This window comes from Anomaloglossus baeobatrachus, chromosome 10, assembly GCF_048569485.1.
Source record: "Anomaloglossus baeobatrachus isolate aAnoBae1 chromosome 10, aAnoBae1.hap1, whole genome shotgun sequence".
Classification (NCBI taxonomy): domain Eukaryota; kingdom Metazoa; phylum Chordata; class Amphibia; order Anura; family Aromobatidae; genus Anomaloglossus; species Anomaloglossus baeobatrachus.
This window is the reverse complement of record NC_134362.1, coordinates 63,345,553-63,369,571: the sequence shown is the minus strand read 5'-3', so window position 1 is coordinate 63,369,571 and position 24,019 is coordinate 63,345,553. Positions and strand designations below refer to the sequence as shown.

General features: G+C 53.3%; 1 protein-coding gene across 4 annotated transcripts in view; it reads right to left on the bottom strand.

Annotated features, from left to right (window-relative positions):
- The window catches only part of AP2A2 (adaptor related protein complex 2 subunit alpha 2), a 163,722-nt gene that overhangs the window by 91,983 nt on the left and 47,720 nt on the right, over positions 1-24,019 (bottom strand). For all 4 annotated transcript variants that reach the window (XM_075326941.1, XM_075326942.1, XM_075326943.1 and 1 more), the window contains exon 6: positions 5,023-5,124. In XM_075326941.1, coding sequence (XP_075183056.1) covers positions 5,023-5,124 — 102 coding nt within the window. The remainder of the gene's footprint in view (positions 1-5,022; positions 5,125-24,019) is intronic.

The window sequence follows — 24,019 nt, the reverse complement described above, 5'->3', positions numbered from 1 at the left end:
ACCAGACTGACCCTTCCTCTGTTGGGGTCTGTTTTGTCTGTGTTGCGGTAAGGATGAGTCCTTACCCTTGGAGTGTTTGATGATTTCATCCAAACGCTCTCCAAACAATCGGTCACGAGAAAAAGGCAAATTGGTTAAGCACTTCTTGGAATGAGAATCTGCTTTCCAATGTCTCAACCACAGGGCCCTACGCAAAACAACGGAGTTGGCTGACGCCACTGCCGTGCGGCTTGTAGCGTCAAGAACAGCATTAATCGCGTACGACGCGAATGCCGCCATTTGCGAGGTCAATGGTGCTACCTGCGGGGCAAATGCACGTGTGACGGAGTCAACTCGCGCAAGCCCGGCTGAGATAGCTTGGAGTGCCCATACGGCTGCAAAAGAAGGCGCCAATGACGCTCCAATCGCTTCATAGATGGATTTCAGCCAGAGCTCCATCTGCCTGTCAGTGGCATCTTTAAGTGCCGCTCCATCTTCAACTGCAACCAAGGATCTAGCTGCAAGCCTGGAAATTGGAGGATCCACTTTTGGACACTGGGTCCAACCCTTGACCACCTCAGGGGGAAAAGGATAGCGTGTATCTTTAAGCCGTTTAGGAAAACGCCTTTCAGGATAAGCGTGGGGTTTCTGGATTGCGTCTCTAAAGTCAGCGTGGTCCAGAAAAGTGCTTAAAGTACGCTTAGGGTATCTGAAATGGATTCTCTCGTGCTGCGAAGCTGACTCCTCCACAAGAGGAGCTGGTGGGGAAATATTTAACATCTTATTGATGTTAAATATAAGATCATTAACTATGGCGTCACCATCTGGTGTATCTAGATTGAGAGCGGTCCCAGGATCAGAATCCTGATCAGTTACGTCCGCCTCATCACCCATAGATTCATCTCGCTGGGATCCTGACCATTGAGATGAATGTGAAGGCCCGCCCAGCGGCCGGCATGACCGATTCCGAAACGTGGCCAGCGTCCCGCCCCTCTCCTGACTGGCAGGTCCGGGGGCGGGAACGAACGGAAGCAGGCCGCAAAAGCCGGGGACTCGAGTTATCAGCGCGGCCGCCGTAAAAGCGCGGGCCGCGCTGAAGTCCCCGGCGCACCACAAGTGCCAGCCGCGCCGCAGTCCCAGCGGCCGGCGCGACCGATTCCTGGAAGTGTGCCTGCTTCAGCTAAGCTGAATGAGGCCATGGCACAAGCGCCGTAGCGCAGATGTCCCCCGGCGCACTACAACACCCAGCATGCTGCGGTGTGAGCGCCAAATGCACGGGGACACAGAGTACCTTGAGGAAGCAGGGCCATGTCCCTGATGTACTCCGCTCCATCCAGCATCTTCTCCAGGGGCTGTAGATGGAGCCCGGTCTCAGTGCCTGGAGACCAGTAAATCCCACTTCACCCAGAGCCCTGTAAAAAGGGATGGGGAAGGAATCAGCATGTGGGCTCCTGCCGCCGTACCCGCAATGGGTACCTCAACCTTACAAACACCTCCGACATACAGTGGGGTGAGAAGGGAGCATGCTGGGGACACTATATGTGTCCTCTTTTCTTCCATCCGACATAGTCAGCAGCTGCTGCTGACTAAAAACAATGGAGCTATGCGTGCGTGTCTGACCTCCTTGCGCACAAAGCTAAAACTGAGGAATCTGTACTCCTACGGGAGGGTGTATAGCCAGAAGGGGAGGGGCCTTACACTTTTAAGTGTAGTTCTTTGTGCGGCCTCCAGAGGGCAGTAGCTATACACCCACTGTCTGGGTCTCCCAATTAGGAGCGAAAAAGAAATACTCAATATACGTTTGAGCTACTGAAATGGGACTTCTCCTGCTGTGAAGCTGACTCCTCCGCTGGGGGAGCTGAGGGAGAAAGATCCAACATTCCATTGATGGACGCTATAGGATCATTCCTTATGGCGTCACCATCCGGTGTATCCGGATTGAGAGCGTTGTCAGGATCAAAGTCCTGATGAGCTACGTCTGCCTCATCATACAGAGAGCCTCCTGGGACCCCCCCCCCCCCCAGAGCACCGATTTTATTCCCAATGAGGGTGGCCAGGGAGCAATGATCCAGATTGCCCATGGCCTGTCCGGACTGCAAGTCTCTATCCCATTGCAACTCCATCCCTGTCCTTGGACAGGGTTGACAGGTGGTTCCTTTGGCCACGTCTAGTAGAGACCCCGGCTGACCAAGTGCTCCAGGGGAGCATTGCACACAATGGGGTTCAGTGCCGTGGAACAGTATCACATGCAGTAAAAACAGCATCGAAAGCCTGTGTTGCTTATATGCTGCTGCCGGCTAGCCATCTAGGACATAGAGCCAAGAATGGCGCCGTACAATGCAATGTATAGCATACAAGCATAAAGTACAAATGAACACTGCAGCACATGCAATACAAGCAGCATAGAAAGCCTGTGCCTTGGCACCCCTGCTTTTCTGCTGCTATAGACTAGCCATCTAGGGGAATATAGCCCAGAATATCGACCATACAGTGCAATGTATAGCATACAAGCATAAGTACAAATGAACACTGCAACCCCTGCAATACAAGCAGCATAGAAAAAAACCTGTGCCTCAGCACCCCTGCTTTTCTGCTGCTGTAGTCTAGTCATTCTAGGCGAAAATAGCCCAGACTAGCGACCGTACAGTGCAGTGTATAGCAAACAAGCATAAATACACTTCAGTACATGCAATACAATCAGCATAGAAAGCCTGTGCCTTAGCACCCCTGCTTTCCTGCTGCTGATGTGTCGCCATCTAAGAGGGCATATAGCCAAAAATAGCGACCTATGCAGTGTAAGCATAAAAATACAAATGGACAACTGTGGTATTTAGTGGGGTCAGCACTTCAGGTGCCGCTTACCGCCCGCCTATAAGCGGGTGTGTGGTCGCCCTAGTCCTGTGCCTGGTTGCCCAGAGTCCGATCTCTCAGCTCGGACTGCAGGAATGGCTGCCGGCGTCCTTCTCCAGCTCGTGTGAGTAGGGGCGGGCCGTGGGCGTGCCCCCAAGTCAGAGCGGGAAACCGGCGTCCCACAGTGTCCAGTGAGAGGGCTGGAGCATGTAAATAAGGCTCCAGCCCTCGGCGCTGCTGATTGTACAGCGTCTCTCCCCTACCCTGATTGACAGGGTGGGGGCGGGAACGAAGCGGAGCTAGGCCGCAAAAGCCGGGGACTGGATTTATAAGCGCCGCCGCCGTAAAAGCGCGGTCGGCGCTAAGTCCCCGGCGCACTACAAGTCCCAGCCGCGCCGCCGCTCCCGGAGCGTCCGGCGCGGTAGTTCCCCCATACATAAAGTCACTCAGCTAGGCTGCAGTGACTGTAACCCTTTACTGTCCCCGGCGCACTAGCACACCCAGCAAGTCTGGAGTGTGCTGTGCCTGTGTGTACGGGGACACAGAGTACCTGAATGGTGCAGGGCCATGTCCCTGAACGGTACCCAGCTCCGTATCCAGCAGGTTCAATGGGTCTGTGGATGGAGCCCGGCCTCAGGGCTTTGGGGCCGGTAAGATCCCACTTCCTCAGAGCCCCTCAGGGGGATGTGGAAGGAAAACAGCATGTGGGCTCCAGCCGCCGTACCAGCAATAGGTACCTCAACCTTACAAACCACAAGCGGGGTGAGAAGGGAGCATGCTGGGGGCCCTATATGGGCCCTCTTTTCTTCCATCCGATATAGTCAGCAGCTACTGCTGACTAAACAGTGGAGCTATGCGTGGATGTCTGACCTCCTTCGCACAAAGCAGAAAACTGGTGAGCCAGTGATCCCACTGGGGGTGTATAGCCAGAAGGGGAGGGGCCTTACACTTTTTAGTGTAATGCTTTGTGTGGCCTCCGGAGGCAGTAGCTATACACCCAATCGTCTGGGTCTCCCAATGGAGCGCCGAAGAAATAACATTTTTGTGGAAAGAAATTACTTTGTTTTTATGCCTCAATGTATGAAGCACGTGAGGGTTCAAAGTGCTCATTACCCATCTAGATTTATGCCATGGGGGGGGGGGGGGGTCTAGTTTCCAAAATAAGGTCACTTGTAGGGGAGCTCCATTGTTTAGGCACCTCAGGGGGTCTCCAAACGTAACATGGCGTACGCTAATAATTCCAACCAATTTTGCTGTGAAATGGCGCTCCTTTTCTGAGCCCCGCCGTGTGCCCAAACAATTACTTTCCACCACATATGAGGTATATGTGTACTCAGGAGAATTGCACAATACATTTTATGGTGCATTTTTTCCTGATACCCTTGTGGAAAAAAAAAAAAAAAAAAAAGATACCTAGTTGAAATAACAATTTCATGGTAAAAAAAAAAATATATATATTTTCACGGCTGAACAGTCTAAACTTTTGTGAAGCCTCCAGGGTTCAAAGTGTTCAGTAAACATCTAGATAAATTCCATGAGGGGTCTAGTTTCCAAAATGGGGTCACTTGTGGGGGAGCTCCATTGTTTAGGCACCTCAGGTGGACTCCAAACACAACATGGCATCCACTAACTATTCCAGACAATTTTGCGTTTGAAAAGTCAAATGTCGCTCCTTGCCTTCCGAGCCCTGCTGTGCGCCCAAACAGTTGATTTCCACCACATATGAGGTATCTGTGTACTCAGGAGAAAATGCACAATACATTTTATGTTGCAATTTTTCCTGATACTCTTGTGGGAAAAAAAAGCTACCTGGTTGAAGTAACAATTTCGTGGTAATTTTTTTTTTTTTTTTATTATTATTATTTTCACGGCTCAAAGTTATTAACTTTTGTGAAGTCCCCAGAGGTTCAAAGTGCTCAATAAACATCTAGATAAATTCCATGAGGGGTCTAGTTTCCAAAATGGGGTCACTTGCGTTTGGAGACCCCCTAAACAATGGAGCTCCCCCACAACATCGCATATGCTAATTATTCCAGACAATTTTGCTTTCAAAAATTCAAATGATGCTCCTTCTCTTCCGAGCCTTGCTCTCGGTGCACTGAGCATGATACAGCTCCCAAGTTTGCACACCAGGACATTCCTCTGCAGAATACAGACACAAGTCATGAATGGATTGTACACTTTCATCATTACCCTACTCAGCCGGGACACTGCAAGGGACACCGAGGTCTTGAACTCCTCAGGATTCTTCTGTGCCAATGTAGTGATCAGACTGGTGGCTGCGGTTACTACACCCTACGAGAGTAGAGGGAAAACACACAGATAAAAGCTATAAAGCAATAGTAATAATATAAACAGACAGCATCGTTGTTAGATCAATGTTCACACCCGGTTTTAGTCTCTGAGCTCTAGAACTCCACACAGAAGGATCATCAGCTCTTAATACATTTACCATTACTGTGCTACAAAGTGCTACTGCAGATACATGGCGAGGACGCTGCAGAACTGGACGCAAATACAAACATACACTTTACATTTCATTTTCAGGTGGTCTGATGCCCTAGAGCAGCGCTAAGCAAGGTGCAAGACACAGACCACATCCGGCCTACGTGGGGGCTCACGCCGTACAGAGAGAGGCTACGTGGGGGCTCACGCCGTACATAGGCTACGTGGGGGCTCACGCCGTACATAGGATACGTGGGGGCTCACGCCGTACATAGGCTACGTGGGGGCTCACGCCGTACATAGGCTACGTGGGGGCTCACGCCGTACATAGAGAGGCTACGTAGGGGCTCACGCCGTACATAGAGAGGCTAAGTGGGGGCTCACGCCGTACATAGAGAGAGGCTACGTGGGGGCTCACGCCGTACATAGAGAGGCTACGTGGGGGCTCACACCGTACATAGAGAGGCTACGTGGGGGCTCACGCCGTACATAGAGAGACGCTACGTGGGGGCTCACGCCGTACATAGAGAGGCTGTGGCATGCATATGCTGTATGCAGGGAACTATGTGGAGACTCATGCTGTATATAGGGAGGCTGTGTGGGCTCATACTGAATATAGGTAATTTGGAGGCTCATACTGTATGTTAGGGGCTGTGTTTGTACTCACTGTATATAGGGGGATGTCCACATACTTAATTCTGCTCAATATTAAGTGATACGATGATAAATTAATATGATCATAATTTTAACCTATTGGTTCAGCCCTCCATATCAGCCACTGTCATTCATGTGCCCCTAAAAAAAAAAATTAATTGCCCATCTCTGCCCCAAATGTGGGTGGCACGATGGCTCAGTGGTTAGCACTGTACAGTGGCTCAGTGGTTAGCACTGCAGTCTTGCAGCGCTAGGGTCTTGGGTTCAAATCCCACCAAGGACAACATCTGCAAGGAGTTTGCATGTCCTCCCAGCGTCTGTGTAGGTTTCGTCTCGTTTCCTTCCACACTCCAAAAACATACTGAGAGGGAATTTAGAATGTGAGCCCCAATGGGGACTGTGATGATGATGTATATAAAGCGCTGTGGAATTAACACACATACACCTTTAAAAGGAGATGCTTTTGAATCATAGTTAGAGTTGAGCAGGAAGGCAATAATCCGGGGCCGGCGGGTCATTAGACTTAAAAATAAGTCCGATCCGCTCCGGAATCCGGTGCCCATATAAGTCAATGGGGACCGGAATCCGGAGGGTTAAAACGTTTGTGGAGGGGCTAGAGGGCTGGGAACGAGCGCGGCATACTCACCGAGGCGCTGTCATGGCGACACACTCCTTCCGGAGCCGACAATTCAATATTCATGGTTTTCCCCGCCCACCGGCGTGTGTTGGTTGCAGATAGACACGCCCCCATCCTGAGTGTCAGCGTGTCAGCTAACTGCAACCAATCACAGGCGCCAGGACGGCCGGTGGGCGGGGAAAGCAGTGCACTGTCGGTCACGGTGGTAAACACACTCGGCAGCACAGTTATAGTGCTCGGCTGCAGCCCCAGCCGTCGCGCAGTATCTGTGCTGTTTATCCAGTGCCCGGAGTCACACGTGCGAGGCTGCCGGGTGCTGCCAGAGCCCCTCGCACCTGTGATTCCGGTGAAAGTAAAAAATAAAAAAAAAATTAAAAAAAAACACGACGCGCGGTCCCCCTAATCTTCACATCCAGCCAAGATAACGCTGGCCGGGGCCGATATATCCTCAGCCCGCAGCCGTCCGGTATGTCGCATCTGTTAGATGCGACATACCGGTGTGCAATACCGGCACTTCCCGCTGGCGTGATGCGGTGCCAGTCGGGGTAATAGCAGGGGTTAGCAGCGGCACATAGCTGCTGCTAAACCCTAGGTTTGTGATGGTACAGGCGTCTGTCAGATACCTGCATCACACAAACCTGTAAGAGACAGTAAATAAACACAGACACAGAAGAGAAGGGAATTTTGTTTACTTACCGTAAATTCCTTTTCTTCTAGCTCCAATTGGGAGACCCAGACAGTGGGTGTATAGCTACTGCCCTCTGGAGGCCGCACAAAGAACTACACTTAAAAGTGTAAGGCCCCTCCCCTTCTGGCTATACACCCTCCCGTAGGAGTACAGATTCCTCAGTTTTAGTACCAAAGCAAGAAGGAGGAAAGCCAATAACAGTTTCAAAAACAAATTCAATCCGATAACACGATCGGAGAACTTAAGAAACAACATGAACAACATGTGCACCCGAAAAAACGAAACCCTAAGAACAAATAGGGCGGGTGCTGGGTCTCCCAATTGGAGCTAGAAGAAAAGGAATTTACGGTAAGTAAACAAAATTCCCTTCTTCTTTTTCGCTCCTAATTGGGAGACCCAGACAGTGGGACGTCCAAAAGCAGTCCCTGGGTGGGTAAAAAGATACCACATGAACGGGCTGTCAGACAGCCTCTTCCTACAGGTGGGCCACCGCCGCCTGAAGGACCTGTCTACCTAGGCTGGCATCTGCCGAAGCGTAGGTATGCACTTGATAGTGTTTGGTAAACGTGTGCAGACTCGACCAGGTAGCCGCCTGGCACACTTGCTGAGCCGTAGCCTGATGCCGTAATGCCCAGGACGCACCCACGGCTCTGGTAGAATGGGCCTTCAGTCCAGATGGAATCGGAAGCCCAGCAGAACGGTATGTGTGAAGAATTGGTTCCTTGATCCACCGCGCCAGGGTGGATTTGGAAGCTTGCGATCCCTTATGCTGACCAGCGACTAGGACAAAGAGCGCATCCGAACGGCGTAGAGCCGCCGTGCGAGAAATGTAAATCCTGAGTGCTCTCACCAGGTCCAACAGATGTAAACCCTTTTCAAATTGGTGAACTGGATGCGGACACAAAGATGGTAAGGTGATATCCTGATTGAGATGAAAGGAAGAAACCACCTTGGGAGAAAACTCTGGAATTGGACGCAGTACTACCTTGTCTTGGTGAAACACCAGGAAGGGAGATTTGCAAGATAACGCCGCTAGCTCGGACACTCTTCGAAGAGACGTGACCGCCACAAGAAAAACTACCTTTTGTGAAAGCCGAGAAAGGGGAACCTCTTTCAAAGGCTCGAAAGGCGGCTTCTGGAGAGCAATGAGAACCTTGTTCAGATCCCAGGGTTCCAATGGCCGTCTGTAAGGAGGAACGATATGACAAACTCCTTGGAGAAACGTGCGTACTTTAGAAAGCTGTGCCAAGCGCTTCTGAAAGAATACGGATAGCGCGGAGACTTGACCCTTAAGAGAGCTAAGCGACAAACCTTTTTCCAACCCAGACTGCAGGAAGGAAAGAAAAATTGGCAATGCAAATGGCCAGGGAGAAAACCCTTGAGCCAAGCACCACGCTAAGAATATCTTCCACGTTCTGTGATAGATCTTAGCTGAGGATGGTTTTCTAGCCTGTCTCATTGTGGCAACAACCTCCTGAGATAAACCTGAGGCCGCTAGGATCCAGGACTCAATGGCCACACAGTCAGGTTCAGGGCCGCAGAATTCAGATGGAAAAACGGCCCTTGAGACAGCAAATCTGGACGGTCTGGTAGTGTCCACGGTTGGCCTACCGTGAGATGCCACAGATCCGGGTACCACGACCTTCTTGGCCAATCTGGAGCGACGAGTATGGCTCGATGGCAGTCGGACCTGATTTTCCGGAGAACTCTGGGTAACAATGCTAGAGGTGGGAACACATAGGGGAGTCGGAATTGCGACCAATCCTGAACCAAGGCGTCTGCCGCCAGTGCTCGGTGATCGTGAGACCGTGCCATGAAAACTGGGACCTTGTTGTTGTGCCGTGACGCCATCAGATCGACGTCCGGCGTCCCCCAGCGGCAACAGATCTGCTGAAACACGTCCGGGTGAAGGGACCATTCTCCTGCGTCCATGCCCTGGCGACTGAGAAAGTCTGCTTCCCAGTTTTCCACGCCTGGGATGTGAACTGCGGATATGGTGGACGCTCTGCTTTCCACCCACGTCAAAATCCGTTGGACTTCTTGAAAAGCTTGGCGACTGCGTGTTCCCCCTTGGTGGTTGATGTAAGCCACCGCCGTAGAATTGTCCGACTGAATCCGAATCTGCTTGCCTTCCAGCCATTGTTGGAAGGCTCGCAGGGCAAGATAGATTGCTCTGATTTCCAGAACATTGATCTGCAGGGTGGACTCTTCCAGAGTCCACATCCCCTGAGCCCTGTGGTGGAGATACACCGCTCCCCACCCTGATAGGCTCGCATCCGTCGTGACCACTGCCCAGGACGGGGGAAGGAACGACTTTCCCTGTGACAATGAGGTGGGGAGAAGCCACCAACGGAGAGAGTCCTTGGCAGTCTGAGAGAGGGAGACAGTCCTGTCGAGGGACGTCGATTTCCCGTCCCATTGGCGTAGAATGTCCCATTGTAGAGGGCGCAGATGAAACTGCGCGAACGGGACTGCCTCCATTGCTGCTACCATCTTTCCTAGGAAATGCATGAGGCGCCTCAGTGAGTGCGACTGGCTCTGAAGGAGAGATTGCACTCCAGTCCGTAGCGAGCATTGCTTGTCCAGTGGAAGCTTCACTATCGCTGATAGAGTATGAAACTCCATGCCAAGATAAGTCAGAGATTGGGTCGGGGTTAGATGAGACTTTGGAAAGTTGATAATCCACCCGAAACTCTGATCTATTGATGCTAGAAAATCTCCTTGAGACATTGAGGCTATGACGGAGCGTAGGGATTCCATCCGGAACCTCCTGACTTTTACGTGTCTGTTGAGCAACTTTAGATCCAGGACGGGCCGATACGATCCGTCCTTTTTTGGGACCACAAACAGATTGGAGTAAAAACCGTGACCTTGTTCCTGAAGCGGGACGGAGGTCACCACTCCTTCCGCCTTTAGAGCGGCCACCGCCTGCAACAGAGCATCGGCTCGGTCTGGTGGTGGAGAAGTTCTGAAGAAACGAGTTGGCGGACGAGAACTGAACTCTATCCTGTACCCGTGAGACAGAATATCCCTCACCCAACGGTCTTTGACGTGTGACAGCCAGATGTCGCCAAAGTGGGAAAGCCTCCCACCGACCGCGGGTGTGGGAATCGGAGACCGCAAGTCAGGAGGACGCCGTCTTGGCAACGGTTCCTCCGGCTGTCCTTTTTGGGCGTGACTGAGACCTCCAAGAATCTGAGCGTCTCTGGTCCTTTTGAGTCTTTTTTGACGAGGCGAATTGGGACCTGCCCGGTCCTCGAAAGGACCGATAACCAGACTGACCCTTCCTTTGTTGGGGTTTGTTTTGTCTGTGTTGCGGTAAGGATGAGTCCTTACCCTTGGAGTGTTTGATGATTTCATCCAAACGCTCTCCAAACAATCGGTCACGAGAAAAAGGCAAATTGGTTAAGCACTTCTTGGAATGAGAATCTGCTTTCCAATGTCTCAACCACAGGGCCCTACGCAAAACAACGGAGTTGGCTGACGCCACTGCCGTGCGGCTTGTAGCGTCAAGAACAGCATTAATCGCGTACGACGCGAATGCCGCCATTTGCGAGGTCAATGGTGCTACCTGCGGGGCACATGCACGTGTGACGGAGTCAACTCGCGCAAGCCCGGCTGAGATAGCTTGGAGTGCCCATACGGCCGCAAAAGAAGGCGCTAATGACGCTCCAATCGCTTCATAGATGGATTTCAGCCAGAGCTCCATCTGCCTGTCAGTGGCATCTTTAAGTGCCGCTCCATCTTCAACTGCAACCAAGGATCTAGCTGCAAGCCTGGAAATTGGAGGATCCACTTTTGGACACTGGGTCCAACCCTTGACCACCTCAGGGGGAAAAGGATAGCGTGTATCTTTAAGCCGTTTAGGAAAACGCCTTTCAGGATAAGCGTGGGGTTTCTGGATTGCGTCTCTAAAGTCAGCGTGGTCCAGAAAAGTGCTTAAAGTACGCTTAGGGTATCTGAAATGGATTCTCTCGTGCTGCGAAGCTGACTCCTCCACAAGAGGAGCTGGTGGGGAAATATTTAACATCTTATTGATGTTAAATATAAGATCATTAACTATGGCGTCACCATCTGGTGTATCTAGATTGAGAGCGGTCCCAGGATCAGAATCCTGATCAGTTACGTCCGCCTCATCACCCATAGATTCATCTCGCTGGGATCCTGACCATTGAGATGAATGTGAAGGCCCGTCATAGCGAGCCCGCTTAGGCTGCCCGGGGCCATCGTCCGAGTCAGAGTCTTCACCCTGAGGTGTATATGCCCGTCCCGGAGCTTGGAGCTGAGGGGGACCAGGGGGCAATGATTGCACAGTGTCCGTGGCCTGAAGTACAGGCCTAGCTCGCAATGTGTCAAGAATTTGTGACATAGTGAGAGACATTCTGTCAGCAAAAGCTGCAAACTCAGTTCCTGTCACCTGGACAGCATTCACAGGTGGTACACCCTGGGTCACGTCCAGCAGAGGTCCCGACTGTGCAAGCGCCGCAGGGGCCGAGCACTGCACACAATGGGGGTCCGTGGAGCCTGCTGGTAGAAAAGTCCCACAAGCGGTGCAGGAAGCATATAATGTCTGTGCCTTGGCACCCTTGCGTTTTACGGACGACATGTTGCTGGCTCTCTGCAATGTGAGAGAGTCTATAGCCAAAGGGCGACCAGCGCTATGCAATACAAAGTATTTGTATAAACAAAATACTAAGAATAATACTGGCACAAGAGGGGGCTTACCGCCCGCTGAATAGCGGGTAAGAGGCTGCAGATTCCCTGTCTGGGTCTCCCCGGCTCCCCTCTGCAGCTCAGCGTGTCAGCAGGAATGGCTGCCGGCGTCTGTGGAGAGGGGCGGTCCGTGGGAGTTCCCAAACAAAAGTGCGGGAACAGTGTCCCCTCTGTGCCGATTGTGAGGGCTGGAGTATGTAAAAACGACTCCAGCCCTCAGCGCTGATGCACTGGCCAGCGTCCCGCCCCTCTCCTGACTGGCAGGTCTGGGGGCGGGAACGAACGGAAGCAGGCCGCAAAAGCCGGGGACTCGAGTTATCAGCGCGGCCGCCGTAAAAGCGCGGGCCGCGCTGAAGTCCCCGGCGCACCACAAGTGTCAGCCGCGCCGCAGTCCCAGCGGCCGGCATGACCGTTCCTAGACGTGGCCAGCGTCCCGCCCCTCTCCTGACTGGCAGGTCCGGGGGCGGGAACGAACGGAAGCAGGCCGCAAAAGCCGGGGACTCGAGTTATCAGCGCGGCCGCCGTAAAAGCGCGGGCCGCGCTGAAGTCCCCGGCGCACCACAAGTGCCAGCCGCGCCGCAGTCCCAGCGGCCGGCGCGACCGTTTTCCACTAGTGTGCCTGCTTCAGCGAAGCTGAATGAGGCCTGGCACAAGCGCCGTAGCGCTGATGTCCCCCGGCGCACTACAACACCCAGCAAGCTGCGGTGTGAGCGCCAAATGCACGGGGACACAGAGTACCTTGAGGAAGCAGGGCCATGTCCCTGATGTACTCCGCTCCATCCAGCATCTTCTCCAGGGGCTGTAGATGGAGCACGGTCTCAGTGCCTGGAGACCGGTAAATCCCACTTCACCCAGAGCCCTGTAAAAAGGGATGGGGAAGGAATCAGCATGTGGGCTCCTGCCGCCGTACCCGCAATGGGTACCTCAACCTTACAAACACCTCCGACATACAGTGGGGTGAGAAGGGAGCATGCTGGGGACACTATATGTGTCCTCTTTTCTTCCATCCGATATAGTCAGCAGCTGCTGCTGACTAAAAACAATGGAGCTATGCGTGCGTGTCTGACCTCCTTGCGCACAAAGCTAAAACTGAGGAATCTGTACTCCTACGGGAGGGTGTATAGCCAGAAGGGGAGGGGCCTTACACTTTTAAGTGTAGTTCTTTGTGCGGCCTCCAGAGGGCAGTAGCTATACACCCACTGTCTGGGTCTCCCAATTAGGAGCGAAAAAGAAAGTGAATTTTGTTTACTTGCCGTAAATTCCTTTTCTTCTAGCTCCAATTGGGAGACCCAGACACTTGGTGTATAGCTATGCCTCCGGAGGCCACACAAAGTATTACACTAAAAGTGTAAAGCCCCTCCCCTTCTGCCTATACACCCCCCGTGCCTCACGGGCTCCTCAGTTTTGGTGCAAAAGCAAGAGGGAGGAAAAAATTATAAATTGGTTTAAAGTAAATTCAATCCGAAGGAATATCGGAGAACTGAAACCATTCAACATGAACAACATGTGTACACAAAAAACAGGGGCGGGTGCTGGGTCTCCCAATTGGAGCTAGAAGAAAAGGAATTTACGGTAAGTAAACAAAATTCCCTTCTTTGTCGCTCCATTGGGAGACCCAGACACTTGGGACGTCCAAAAGCAGTCCCTGGGTGGGTAAATAATACCTCATAATAGAGCCGTAAACGGCTCCGTCCTACAGGTGGGCAACCGCCGCCTGAAGGACTCGCCTACCTAGGCTGGCATCTGCCGAAGCATAGGTATGCACCTGATAGTGTTTCGTGAAAGTGTGCAGGCTCGACCAGGTAGCTGCCTGACACACCTGCTGAGCCGTAGCCTGGTGCCGCAAGGCCCAGGACGCTCCCACGGCCCTGGTAGAATGGGCCTTCAGCCCTGAGGGAACCGGAAGCCCCGAGGAACGATAAGCTTCGAGAATTGGTTCCTTGATCCACCGAGCCAGGGTTGATTTGGAAGCTTGTGTCCCTTTACGCTGGCCAGCGACAAGGACAAAGAGTGCATCCGAGCGGCGCAGAGGCGCCGTACGAGAAATGTAGAATCTGAGTGCTCTCACCAGATCTAACAAGTGCAAATCCTTTTCACATTGGTGAACTGGATGAGGACAAAAAAAGGGTAAGGAGATATCCTGATTGAGATGAAAAGGGGATACCACCTTAGGGAGAAATTCCGGCACCGGACGCAGAACCACCTTGTCCTGGTGAAACACCAGGAAAGGAGCTTTGCATGACAACGCTGCTAGCTCAGACACTCTCCGAAGTGAAGTGACTGCTACTAGGAAAACCACTTTCTGCGAAAGGCGTGAGAGAGAAATATCCCTCATTGGCTCGAACGGTGGTTTCTGAAGAGCCATCAGCACCCTGTTCAGATCCCAGGGTTCTAACGGACGCTTGTAAGGAGGGACGATGTGACAAACCCCCTGCAGGAACGTGCGTACCTGTGGAAGTCTGGCTAGGCGCTTCTGAAAAAACACAGAGCGCAGAGACTTGTCCCTTAAGGGAGCCGAGCGACAAACCCTTTTCCAATCCGGATTGAAGGAAGGACAGAAAAGTGGGCAAGGTAAATGGCCAGGGAGAAAAACCCTGAGCAGAGCACCACGACAGGAATATTTTCCACGTCCTGTGGTAGATCTTGGCGGACGTTGGTTTCCTAGCCTGTCTCATAGTGGCAATGCCCTCTTGAGATAATCCTGAAGACGCTAGGATCCAGGACTCAATGGCCACACCGTCAGGTTGAGGGCCGCAGAATTCAGATGGAAAAACGGCCCTTGAGACAGCAAGTCTGGTCGGTCTGGTAGTGCCCACGGTTGACCGACCGTGAGATGCCACAGATCCGGGTACCACGACCTCCTCGGCCAGTCTGGAGCGACGAGGATGGCGCGGCGGCAGTCGGCCCTGATCTTGCGTAACACTCTGGGCAACAGTGCCAGAGGAGGAAACACATAAGGGAGTTGAAACTGCGACCAATCCTGAACTAAGGCGTATGCCGCCAGAGCTCTGTGATCTTGAGACCGTGCCATGAATGTCAGGACCTTGTTGTTGTGCCGGGACGCCATTAGGTCGACGTCCGGCATGCCCCAGCGGCAACAGATCTCCTGAAACACGTCCGGGTGAAGGGACCATTCCCCTGCGTCCATGCCCTGGCGACTGAGAAAGTCTGCTTCCCAGTTTTCTACACCCGGGATGTGAACTGCGGATATGGTGGAGGCTGTGGCTTCCACCCACAGCAGAATCCGCCGGACTTCCTGGAAGGCTTGCCGACTGCGTGTCCCGCCTTGGTGGTTGATGTATGCCACCGCTGTGGAGTTGTCCGACTGAATTCGGATCTGTTTGCCTTCCAGCCACGGCTGGAACGCCTTTTGGGCAAGATACACTGCCCTTATCTCCAGAACATTGATCTGAAGGGAGGACTCTGTCTGAGTCCAAGTACCCTGAGCCCTGTGGTGGAGAAAGACCGCTCCCCATCCTGACAGGCTCGCGTCCGTCGTGACCACCGCCCAGGATGGGGGCAGGAAGGATTTCCCCTTCGACAGAGAAGTGGGAAGAAGCCACCACTGAAGGGAAGCTTTGGCTGCCCGAGAAGAAGGGAATTTTGTTTACTTACCGTAAATTCCTTTTCTTCTAGCTCCAATTGGGAGACCCAGACAATTGGGTGTATAGGCTATGCCTCCGGAGGCCGCACAAAGTATTACACTAAAAGTGTAAAGCCCCTCCCCTTCTGCCTATACACCCCCCGTGCTCCCACGGGCGCCTCAGTTTTGGTGCAAAAGCAAGAAGGAGGAAAAAAATTATAGACTGGTTTAAAGTAAATTCAATCCGAAGGAATATCGGAGAACTGAAACCATTCAACATGAACAACATGTGTACACAAAAAAACAGGGGCGGGTGCTGGGTCTCCCAATTGGATCTAGAAGAAAAGGAATTTACGGTAAGTAAACAAAATTCCCTTCTTTGTCGCTCCATTGGGAGACCCAGACAATTGGGACGTCCAAAAGCAGTCCCTGGGTGGGTAAAATAATACCTCGTAATAGAGCCGTAAAACGGCCCCTTCCTACAGGTGGGCAACCGCCGCCTGAAGGACTCTTCTACCTAGGCTGGCATCCGCCGAAGCATAGGTATGCACCTGATAGTGTTTCGTGAAAGTGTGCAGGCTCGACCAGGTAGCCGCCTGACACACCTGCTGAGCCGTAGCCTGGTGCCTCAAAGCCCAGGACGCACCCACGGCTCTGGTAGAATGGGCCTTCAGCCCTGAGGGAACCGGAAGCCCAGCAGAACGGTAAGCTTCGAGAATTGGTTCCTTGATCCACCGAGCCAGGGTTGATTTGGAAGCTTGTGACCCTTTACGCTGGCCAGCGACAAGGACAAAGAGTGCCTCCGAGCAGCGCAGGGGCGCCGTACGAGAAATGTAGAGTCTGAGTGCGCTCACCAGATCTAACAAGTGCAAATCCTTTTCACATTGGTGAACTGGATGAGGACAAAAAAAGAGGGTAAGGAGATATCCTGATTGAGATGAAAGGGGGATACCACCTTAGGGAGAAATTCCGGAACCGGGCGCAGAACCACCCCTGGTGAAACACCAGGAAAGGGGCTTTGCACGACAACGCTGCAAGCTCAGACACTCTCCGAAGTGAAGTGACTGCTACTAGGAAAACCACTTTCTGCGAAAGGCGTGAGAGAGAAATATCCCTCATTGGCTCGAATGGTGGTTTCTGAAGAACCATCAGCACCCTGTTCAGATCCCAGGGATCTAACGGCCGCTTGTAAGGAGGAACGATGTGACAAACCCCCTGCAGGAACGTGCGTACCTGTGGAAGTCTGGCTAGGCGCTTCTGGAAAAACACAGAGCGCAGAGACTTGTCCCTTAAAGGGAGCCGAGCGACAAACCCTTTTCCAGTCCAGATTGAAGGAAGGACAGAAAAGTGGGCAAGGCAAAAGGCCAGGGAGAAAAACCCTGAGCAGAGCACCACGACAGGAACATTTTCCACGTCCTGTGGTAGATCTTGGCGGACGTTGGTTTCCTAGCCTGTCTCATAGTGGCAATGACCTCTTGAGATAATCCTGAAGACGCTAGGATCCAGGACTCAATGGCCACACCGTCAGGTTGAGGGCCGCAGAATTCAGATGGAAAAAACGGCCCTTGAGACAACAAGTCTGGTCGGTCTGGTAGTGCCCACGGTTGGCCGACCGTGAGATGCCACAGATCCGGGTACCACGACCTCCTCGGCCAGTCTGGAGCGACGAGGATGACGCGGCGGCAGTCGGACCTGATCTTGCGTAACACTCTGGGCAACAGTGCAAGAGGAGGAAACACATAAGGGAGCTGAAACTGCGACCAATCCTGAACTAAGGCGTCTGCCGCCAGAGCTCTGGGATCTTGAGACCGTGCCATGAACGTCGGGACCTTGTTGTTGTGCCGGGACGCCATTAGGTCGACGTCCGGCATGCCTCAGCGGCAACATATCTCCTGAAACACGTCCAGGTGAAGGGACCATTCCCCTGCGTCCATGCCCTGGCGACTGAGAAAGTCTGCTTCCCAGTTTTCTACGCCCGGGATGTGAACTGCGGATATGGTGGAGGCTGTGGCTTCCACCCACAGTAGAATCCGCCGGACTTCCTGGAAGGCTTGCCGACTGCGTGTCCCGCCTTGGTGGTTGATGTATGCCACCGCTGTGGAGTTGTCCGACTGAATTCGGATCTGCTTGCCTTCCAGCCACTGCTGGAACGCTTCTAGAGCCAGATACACTGCCCTGATCTCCAGAACATTGATCTGAAGCGAGGACTCTCGCTGAGTCCACGTACCCTGAGCCCTGTGGTGGAGAAAAACTGCTCCCCACCCTGACAGACTCGCGTCCGTCGTGACCACCGCCCAGGATGGGGGTAGGAAAACCTGAGAGAGGGAGACGTTCCTGTCGAGGGACGTCGGTTTCCTGTCCCATTTGCGTAGGTTGTCCCATTGAAGAGGACGCAGGTGAAACTGCGCGAAAGGGACTGCCTCCATTGCTGCCACCATCTTCCCTAGGAAGTGCATGAGGCGCCTCAAGGGGTGTGACTGACCTTGAAGGAGAGATTGCACCCTCGTCTGTAGTGAACGCTGCTTGTTCAGCGGAAGCTTCACTATCGCTGAGAGGGTATGAAACTCCATGCCAAGATATGTCAGCGATTGGGCCGGTGTCAGATTTGACTTTGGAAAATTGATGATCCACCCGAAACTCTGGAGAGTCTCCAGAGTAGCGTTGAGGCTGTGCTGGCATGCCTCTTGGGAGGGAGCCTAGACCAGCAGATCGTCTAAGTAAGGGATCACCGAGTGACCCTGGCAGTGGAGGACCGCGACTACTGTAGCCATGACCTTGGTGAAAACCCGGGGGGCTGTCGCCAGGCCGAACGGCAGTGCCACGAACTGAAGGTGTTCGTCTCCTATGGCGAAGCGCAGGAAGCACTGATGCTCTGGAGCAATCGGAACGTGGAGATAAGCATCTTTGATATCGATCGATGCAAGGAAATCTCCCTGGGACATTGAGGCGATGACGGAGCGGAGGGATTCCATCCGGAACCGCCTGGTCTTTACGTGTTTGTTGAGCAGTTTCAGGTCCAGGACAGGACGGAAAGACCCGTCCTTCTTTGGAACCACAAACAGGTTGGGGTAAAAACCGTGACCCTGTTGCTGAAGAGGAACAGGGACCACCACTCCTTCTGCCTTCAGAGTGCCCAGCGCCTGCAGAAGAGCCTCGGCTCGCTCGGGAGGCGGGGATGACCTGAAGAATCGAGTCGGGGGACGAGAGGTGAACTCTATCTTGTAACCGTGAGACAGAATGTCTCTCACCCAACGGTCTTTTACCCGTGGCAGCCAGGTGTCGCAAAAGCGGGATAGCCTGCCACCGACCGAGGATGCAGATTGAGGAGGCCGAAAGTCATGAGGAAGCCGCTTTGGTAGCGGCACTTCCGTTGGTCTTTTTAGGACGTGACTTAGACCGCCATGAATCGGAGTTCCCTTGATCTTTCTGAGGCCTTTTGGACGAGGAGAATTGGGACCTGCCCGCGCCCCGAAAGGACCGAAACTTCGACTGCCCCCTCCTCTGTAGGGGTATGTTCGGTTTGGGCTGGGGTAAGGATGTATCCTTTCCCTTGGATTTCGCCAGAAATTGGCAAACTGGTTAAGCGCTTTTTGGAAGCAGAATCTGCCTTCCATTCCCGTAGCCACAAGGCCCTGCGGAGTACCACCGAATTGGCGGATGCAACCGCCGTACGGCTCGCAGAGTCCAGGACAGCATTAATAGCGTAAGACGCAAATGCCGACGTCTGAGAGGTTATGGACGCCACCTGCGGCGCGGACGTGCGTGTGGCTGCGTCAATTTGCGCTTGACCTGCTGAGATAGCTTGTAGCGCCCATACGGCTGCGAATGCTGGGGCAAAAGAAGCGCCGATAGCTTCATGGATGGATTTCAGCCAGAGTTCCATCTGCCTGTCAGTGGCATCTTTGAGCGAAGCCCCGTCTTCCACTGCAAGTATGGATCTAGCCGCCAGTCTGGAGATTGGAGGATCCACTTTGGGACACTGAGTCCAACCTTTGACCACGTCAGGGGAAAAGGGATAACGTGTATCCTTAAGGCGCTTAGAAAAACGCTTATCTGGACAAGCACGGTGATTCTGGACTGCCTCTCTGAAATCAGAGTGGTCCAGACACATACTCGGTGTACGCTTGGGAAACCTGAAACGGAATTTCTCCTGCTGAGAAGCTGACTCCTCCACTGGAGGAGCTGAGGGAGAAATATCCAACATTTGATTGATGGACGCAATAAGATCATTCACTATGGCGTCACCATCAGGAGTATCAAGATTGAGAGCGGCCTCAGGATCAGAATCCTGATTAGCTGTCTCCGCTTCATCATCCAGAGATTCCCCCCGCTGAGACCCTGAACAATATGAAGATGTCGAGGGAATTTCACAGCGAGCTCGCTTAGTCGGTCTGGGGTCGGGGTCTGTGTCAGAGACCTCACCCTGGGATCTATGAGACACCCCGGGGGGACCTTGCTGGTCCAACTGAGGGGGGCCAGGGAGCAATGATTCAACAGTGCCCCTGTGCTACCGGTCTGGACTGCAAGGCTTCTAGTATCTTAGCCATAGTCTCAGAGAGTTTATCCGTCACCTGGACAGTGTTAGCAGGTGGTTCCCCCTGGGCCCCCCTTAGCAGAGGCTCCGGCTGAGTAAGTGCCAGAGGGGCCGAGCAGTGGACACAATGAGGGTCAGTGGATCCTGCCGGTAGCGGGGTCGTACATGCGGCGCAGGCAGCATAGGAAGCCTGTGGTTTGGCACCCCTGCCTTTTGTGGGCGCCATGCTGTTGTCTTCCCTGAGCAACCCAATAGGGTATATAGCCAGAATCAACTGTGCACCATACAGTGTAAAGTATATCCTATAAACATATAACTTAAAATTACACTTCTGCACAAATGGGGCTAGCACCACAGGTGCTGCTTACCACCCGCTTAAAGCGGTTGTGAGGCCACCAGAGTCCCTGCCCGGGTCTTCTAGAATTTGTCCCCCTCTGCAGCGTTCAAGGAGCTGACAGGAATGGCTGCCGGCGTCCTGGGGAGAGGAGGGAGCCGTGGGCGTGACCCAGAAAGTGCGGGAACTGGTGCCCCACTGTGCACAGTGAGAGGGGTGGAGTATGCAAAGCATGCTCCAGGCCTCAGTGCTGCTCGTCCTGTGCAGCGTCCCGCCCTTCCCCTGACTGGCAGGGCTGGGGGCGGGAGTAAAAGAGACTAGGCCGCAAAAGCCGGGGACTCGAGTAATAAGCGCGGCCGCCGTATAAGCGCGGCCGGCGCGGAAGTCCCCGGCGCACTACAAGTCCCAGCCGCGCCGCAGTGTAAACAATGGCAGCGGCGGTCAGCGCGGTAGTCCCCATACACAAACACACTCAGCGACGCTGCAGTGTGTAATGGCACATTTAACACGGTCAGCGCCGCGGTCCCCGGTGCACTAGCACACCCAGCAATGCTGGAGTGTTGCTGTGCGCGGTCCCCACGGGGACACAGAGTACCTCCAAGTAGCAGGGCCATGTCCCTGAACGATACTCGGCTCCTATCCAGCAGAGTCCTCAGGAGCTGTGGATGGAGCACGGCCTCAGTGCCTGGAGACCGATAGGATCCCACTTCACCCAGAGCCCCAAGGGGGATGGGGAAGGAAAACAGCATGTGGGCTCCAGCCTCCGTACCCGCAATGGATACCTCAACCTTAACAACACCGCCGACAAGAGTGGGGTGAGAAGGGAGCATGCTGGGGGCCCTATATGGGCCCACTTTTCTTCCATCCGACATAGTCAGCAGCTGCTGCTGACTAATCTGTGGAGCTGTGCGTGCGTGTCTGACCTCCTTCGCACAAAGCAAAAAACTGAGGAGCCCGTGGGAGCACGGGGGGTGTATAGGCAGAAGGGGAGGGGCTTTACACTTTTAGTGTAATACTTTGTGCGGCCTCCGGAGGCATAGCCTATACACCCAATTGTCTGGGTCTCCCAATGGAGCGACAAAGAAAGGGAGACGTTCCTGTCGAGGGACGTCGACTTCCTGTCCCATTTGCGGAGAATGTCCCATTGAAGTGGGCGCAGATGAAACTGCGCAAAAGGAACTGCCTCCATTGCTGCCACCATCTTCCCTAGGAAGTGCATGAGGCGCCTCAGGGGGTGTGACTGACCTTGAAGGAGAGATTGCACCCCTGTCTGTAGTGAACGCTGTTTGTTCAGCGGAAGCCTCACTATCGCTGAGAGAGTATGAAACTCCATGCCAAGATATGTCAGTGATTGGGCCGGTGTCAGATTTGACTTTGGAAAATTGATGATCCACCCGAAACTCTGGAGAGTGTCCAGAGCAATGTTCAGGCTGTGTTGGCATGCCCCTTGAGAGGGTGCCTTGACAAGTAGATCGTCTAAGTAAGGGATCACCGAGTGTCCCTGAGAATGTAGGATTGCCACCACTGTTGCCATGACCTTGGTGAAGACCCGTGGGGCTGTCGCCAGGCCGAAAGGCAGTGCCACGAACTGAAGGTGTTCGTCCCCTATGGCGAAACGCAGGAAGCGCTGATGCTCTGGTGCAATCGGTACGTGGAGATAAGCATCTTTGATGTCGATTGATGCTAGGAAATCTCCTTGGGACATTGAGGCGATGACGGAGCGGAGCGATTCCATCCGGAACCGCCTGGTTCTCACATGCTTGTTGAGCAGTTTTAGGTCCAGAACGGGACGGAAGGATCCGTCCTTTTTTGGCACCACGAACAAGTTGGAGTAAAAACCGTGACCCCGTTGCTGAAGAGGAACAGGGATCACCACTCCTTCCGCCTTCAGGGTGCACACCGCCTGCAGAAGAGCCTCGGCTCTGTCGGGGGGCGGAGATGTTCTGAAGAAACGCATCGGAGGACGAGAGCTGAACTCTATCCTGTATCCTTGAGATAGAATGTCTCTCACCCATCGGTCTTTTACTTGTGGCAGCCAGGTGTCGCAAAAGCGGGAGAGCCTGCCACCGACCGAGGATGCGGTTTGAGGAGGCCGAGAGTCATGAGGAGGCCGCTTTGGGAGCGGTTCCTCCGGCGGTCTTTTTAGGACGTGACTTAGACCGCCATGAATCGGAGTTCCTCTGATCTTTCTGAGGCCTTTTGGACGAGGAAAATTGAGACCTGCCCGCGGTCCGAAAGGACCGAAACCTCGATTGTACCTTCCGTGGTTGAGGTCTGTTTGGTTTGGACTGGGGTAAGGATGAATCCTTTCCCTTGGATTGTTTAATGATTTCATCCAATCGCTCACCAAACAAGCGGTCGCCAGACAATGGCAAACCGATTAAGAACTTTTTGGAAGCAGAGTCTGCCTTCCATTCACGTAGCCACATGGCCCTGCGGAGTACCACCGAATTGGCGGATGCCACCGCTGTACGGCTCACCGAGTCCAGGATAGCAATGGCGTAGGACGCAAACGCCGACGCCTGAGTGGTTAAGGACACCACTTGCGGGGCAGATGTACGTGTTACTGCATTAATCTGCGCCTGACAGGCTGAAATAGCTTGGAGTGCCCATACGGCTGCAAATGCTGGAGCAAAAGACGCGCCGATAGCTTCATAGATGGATTTCAACCATAGTTCCATCTGTCTGTCAGTGGCATCTTTGAGTGAAGCCCCATCTTCCACTGCAACTATGGATCTAGCCGCCAGTCTGGAGATTGGAGGATCCACCTTAGGACACTGGGTCCAGCCCTTGACAACCTCGGGGGGGAAAGGGATAACGTGTGTCCTTAAGGCGCTTGGAAAAACGCTTGTCTGGACAGTCTCGGTTTTTCTGGATTGCCTCTCTGAAGTCAGAGTGATCCAGAAACATATTTAATGTACGCTTGGGAAACCTGAAACGGAATTTCTCCTGAGAAGCAGACTCCTCAATTGGAGGAGCTGGGGGAGAAATATCCAACACCTGATTGATGGTCGCTATAAAGGTCATTCACTACTGCGTCACCTTCAGGTGTATCTAGGTTGAGAGCGGCTTCAGGATCAGAATCCTGATCTGATACCTCCGCTTCATCCTCCAGAGAGTCCTCCTGCTGGGACCCTGAACAGTGTGATGAAGTGGAGGGAATTTCCCAGCGACCCCGCTTGGGTGGCCTGGGACTGCGGTCCGTGTCAGAGACCTCACTCTGGGACCTATGGGTTACCCCAGGGGTAGTTTGCTGTTCCAATTGAGGGGGACCAGGGGTCAAGGATTGGACAGTGCCCGGGGCCTGAATCACCGGTCTGGACTGCAATGCTTCCAGTATTTTAGCAGACCATTTATCCATACTCTCAGACAGTTTGTCAGCAAAGGCTGCAAACTCCGTCCCTGTCACCTGGACAGTGGTAGCAGGTGGATCCACCTGGGCCACCAGTCGCAGAGGCTCCGGCTGAGTAAGTGCCACAGGGGCCGAGCATTGCACACAATGAGGGTCAGTGGCACCTGCCGGTAGTACAGCTGTACATGAGGTACAGGTTGCAAAGTACGCCTGTGCTTTGGCACCCTTGCTTTTTGCGGATGACATGTTG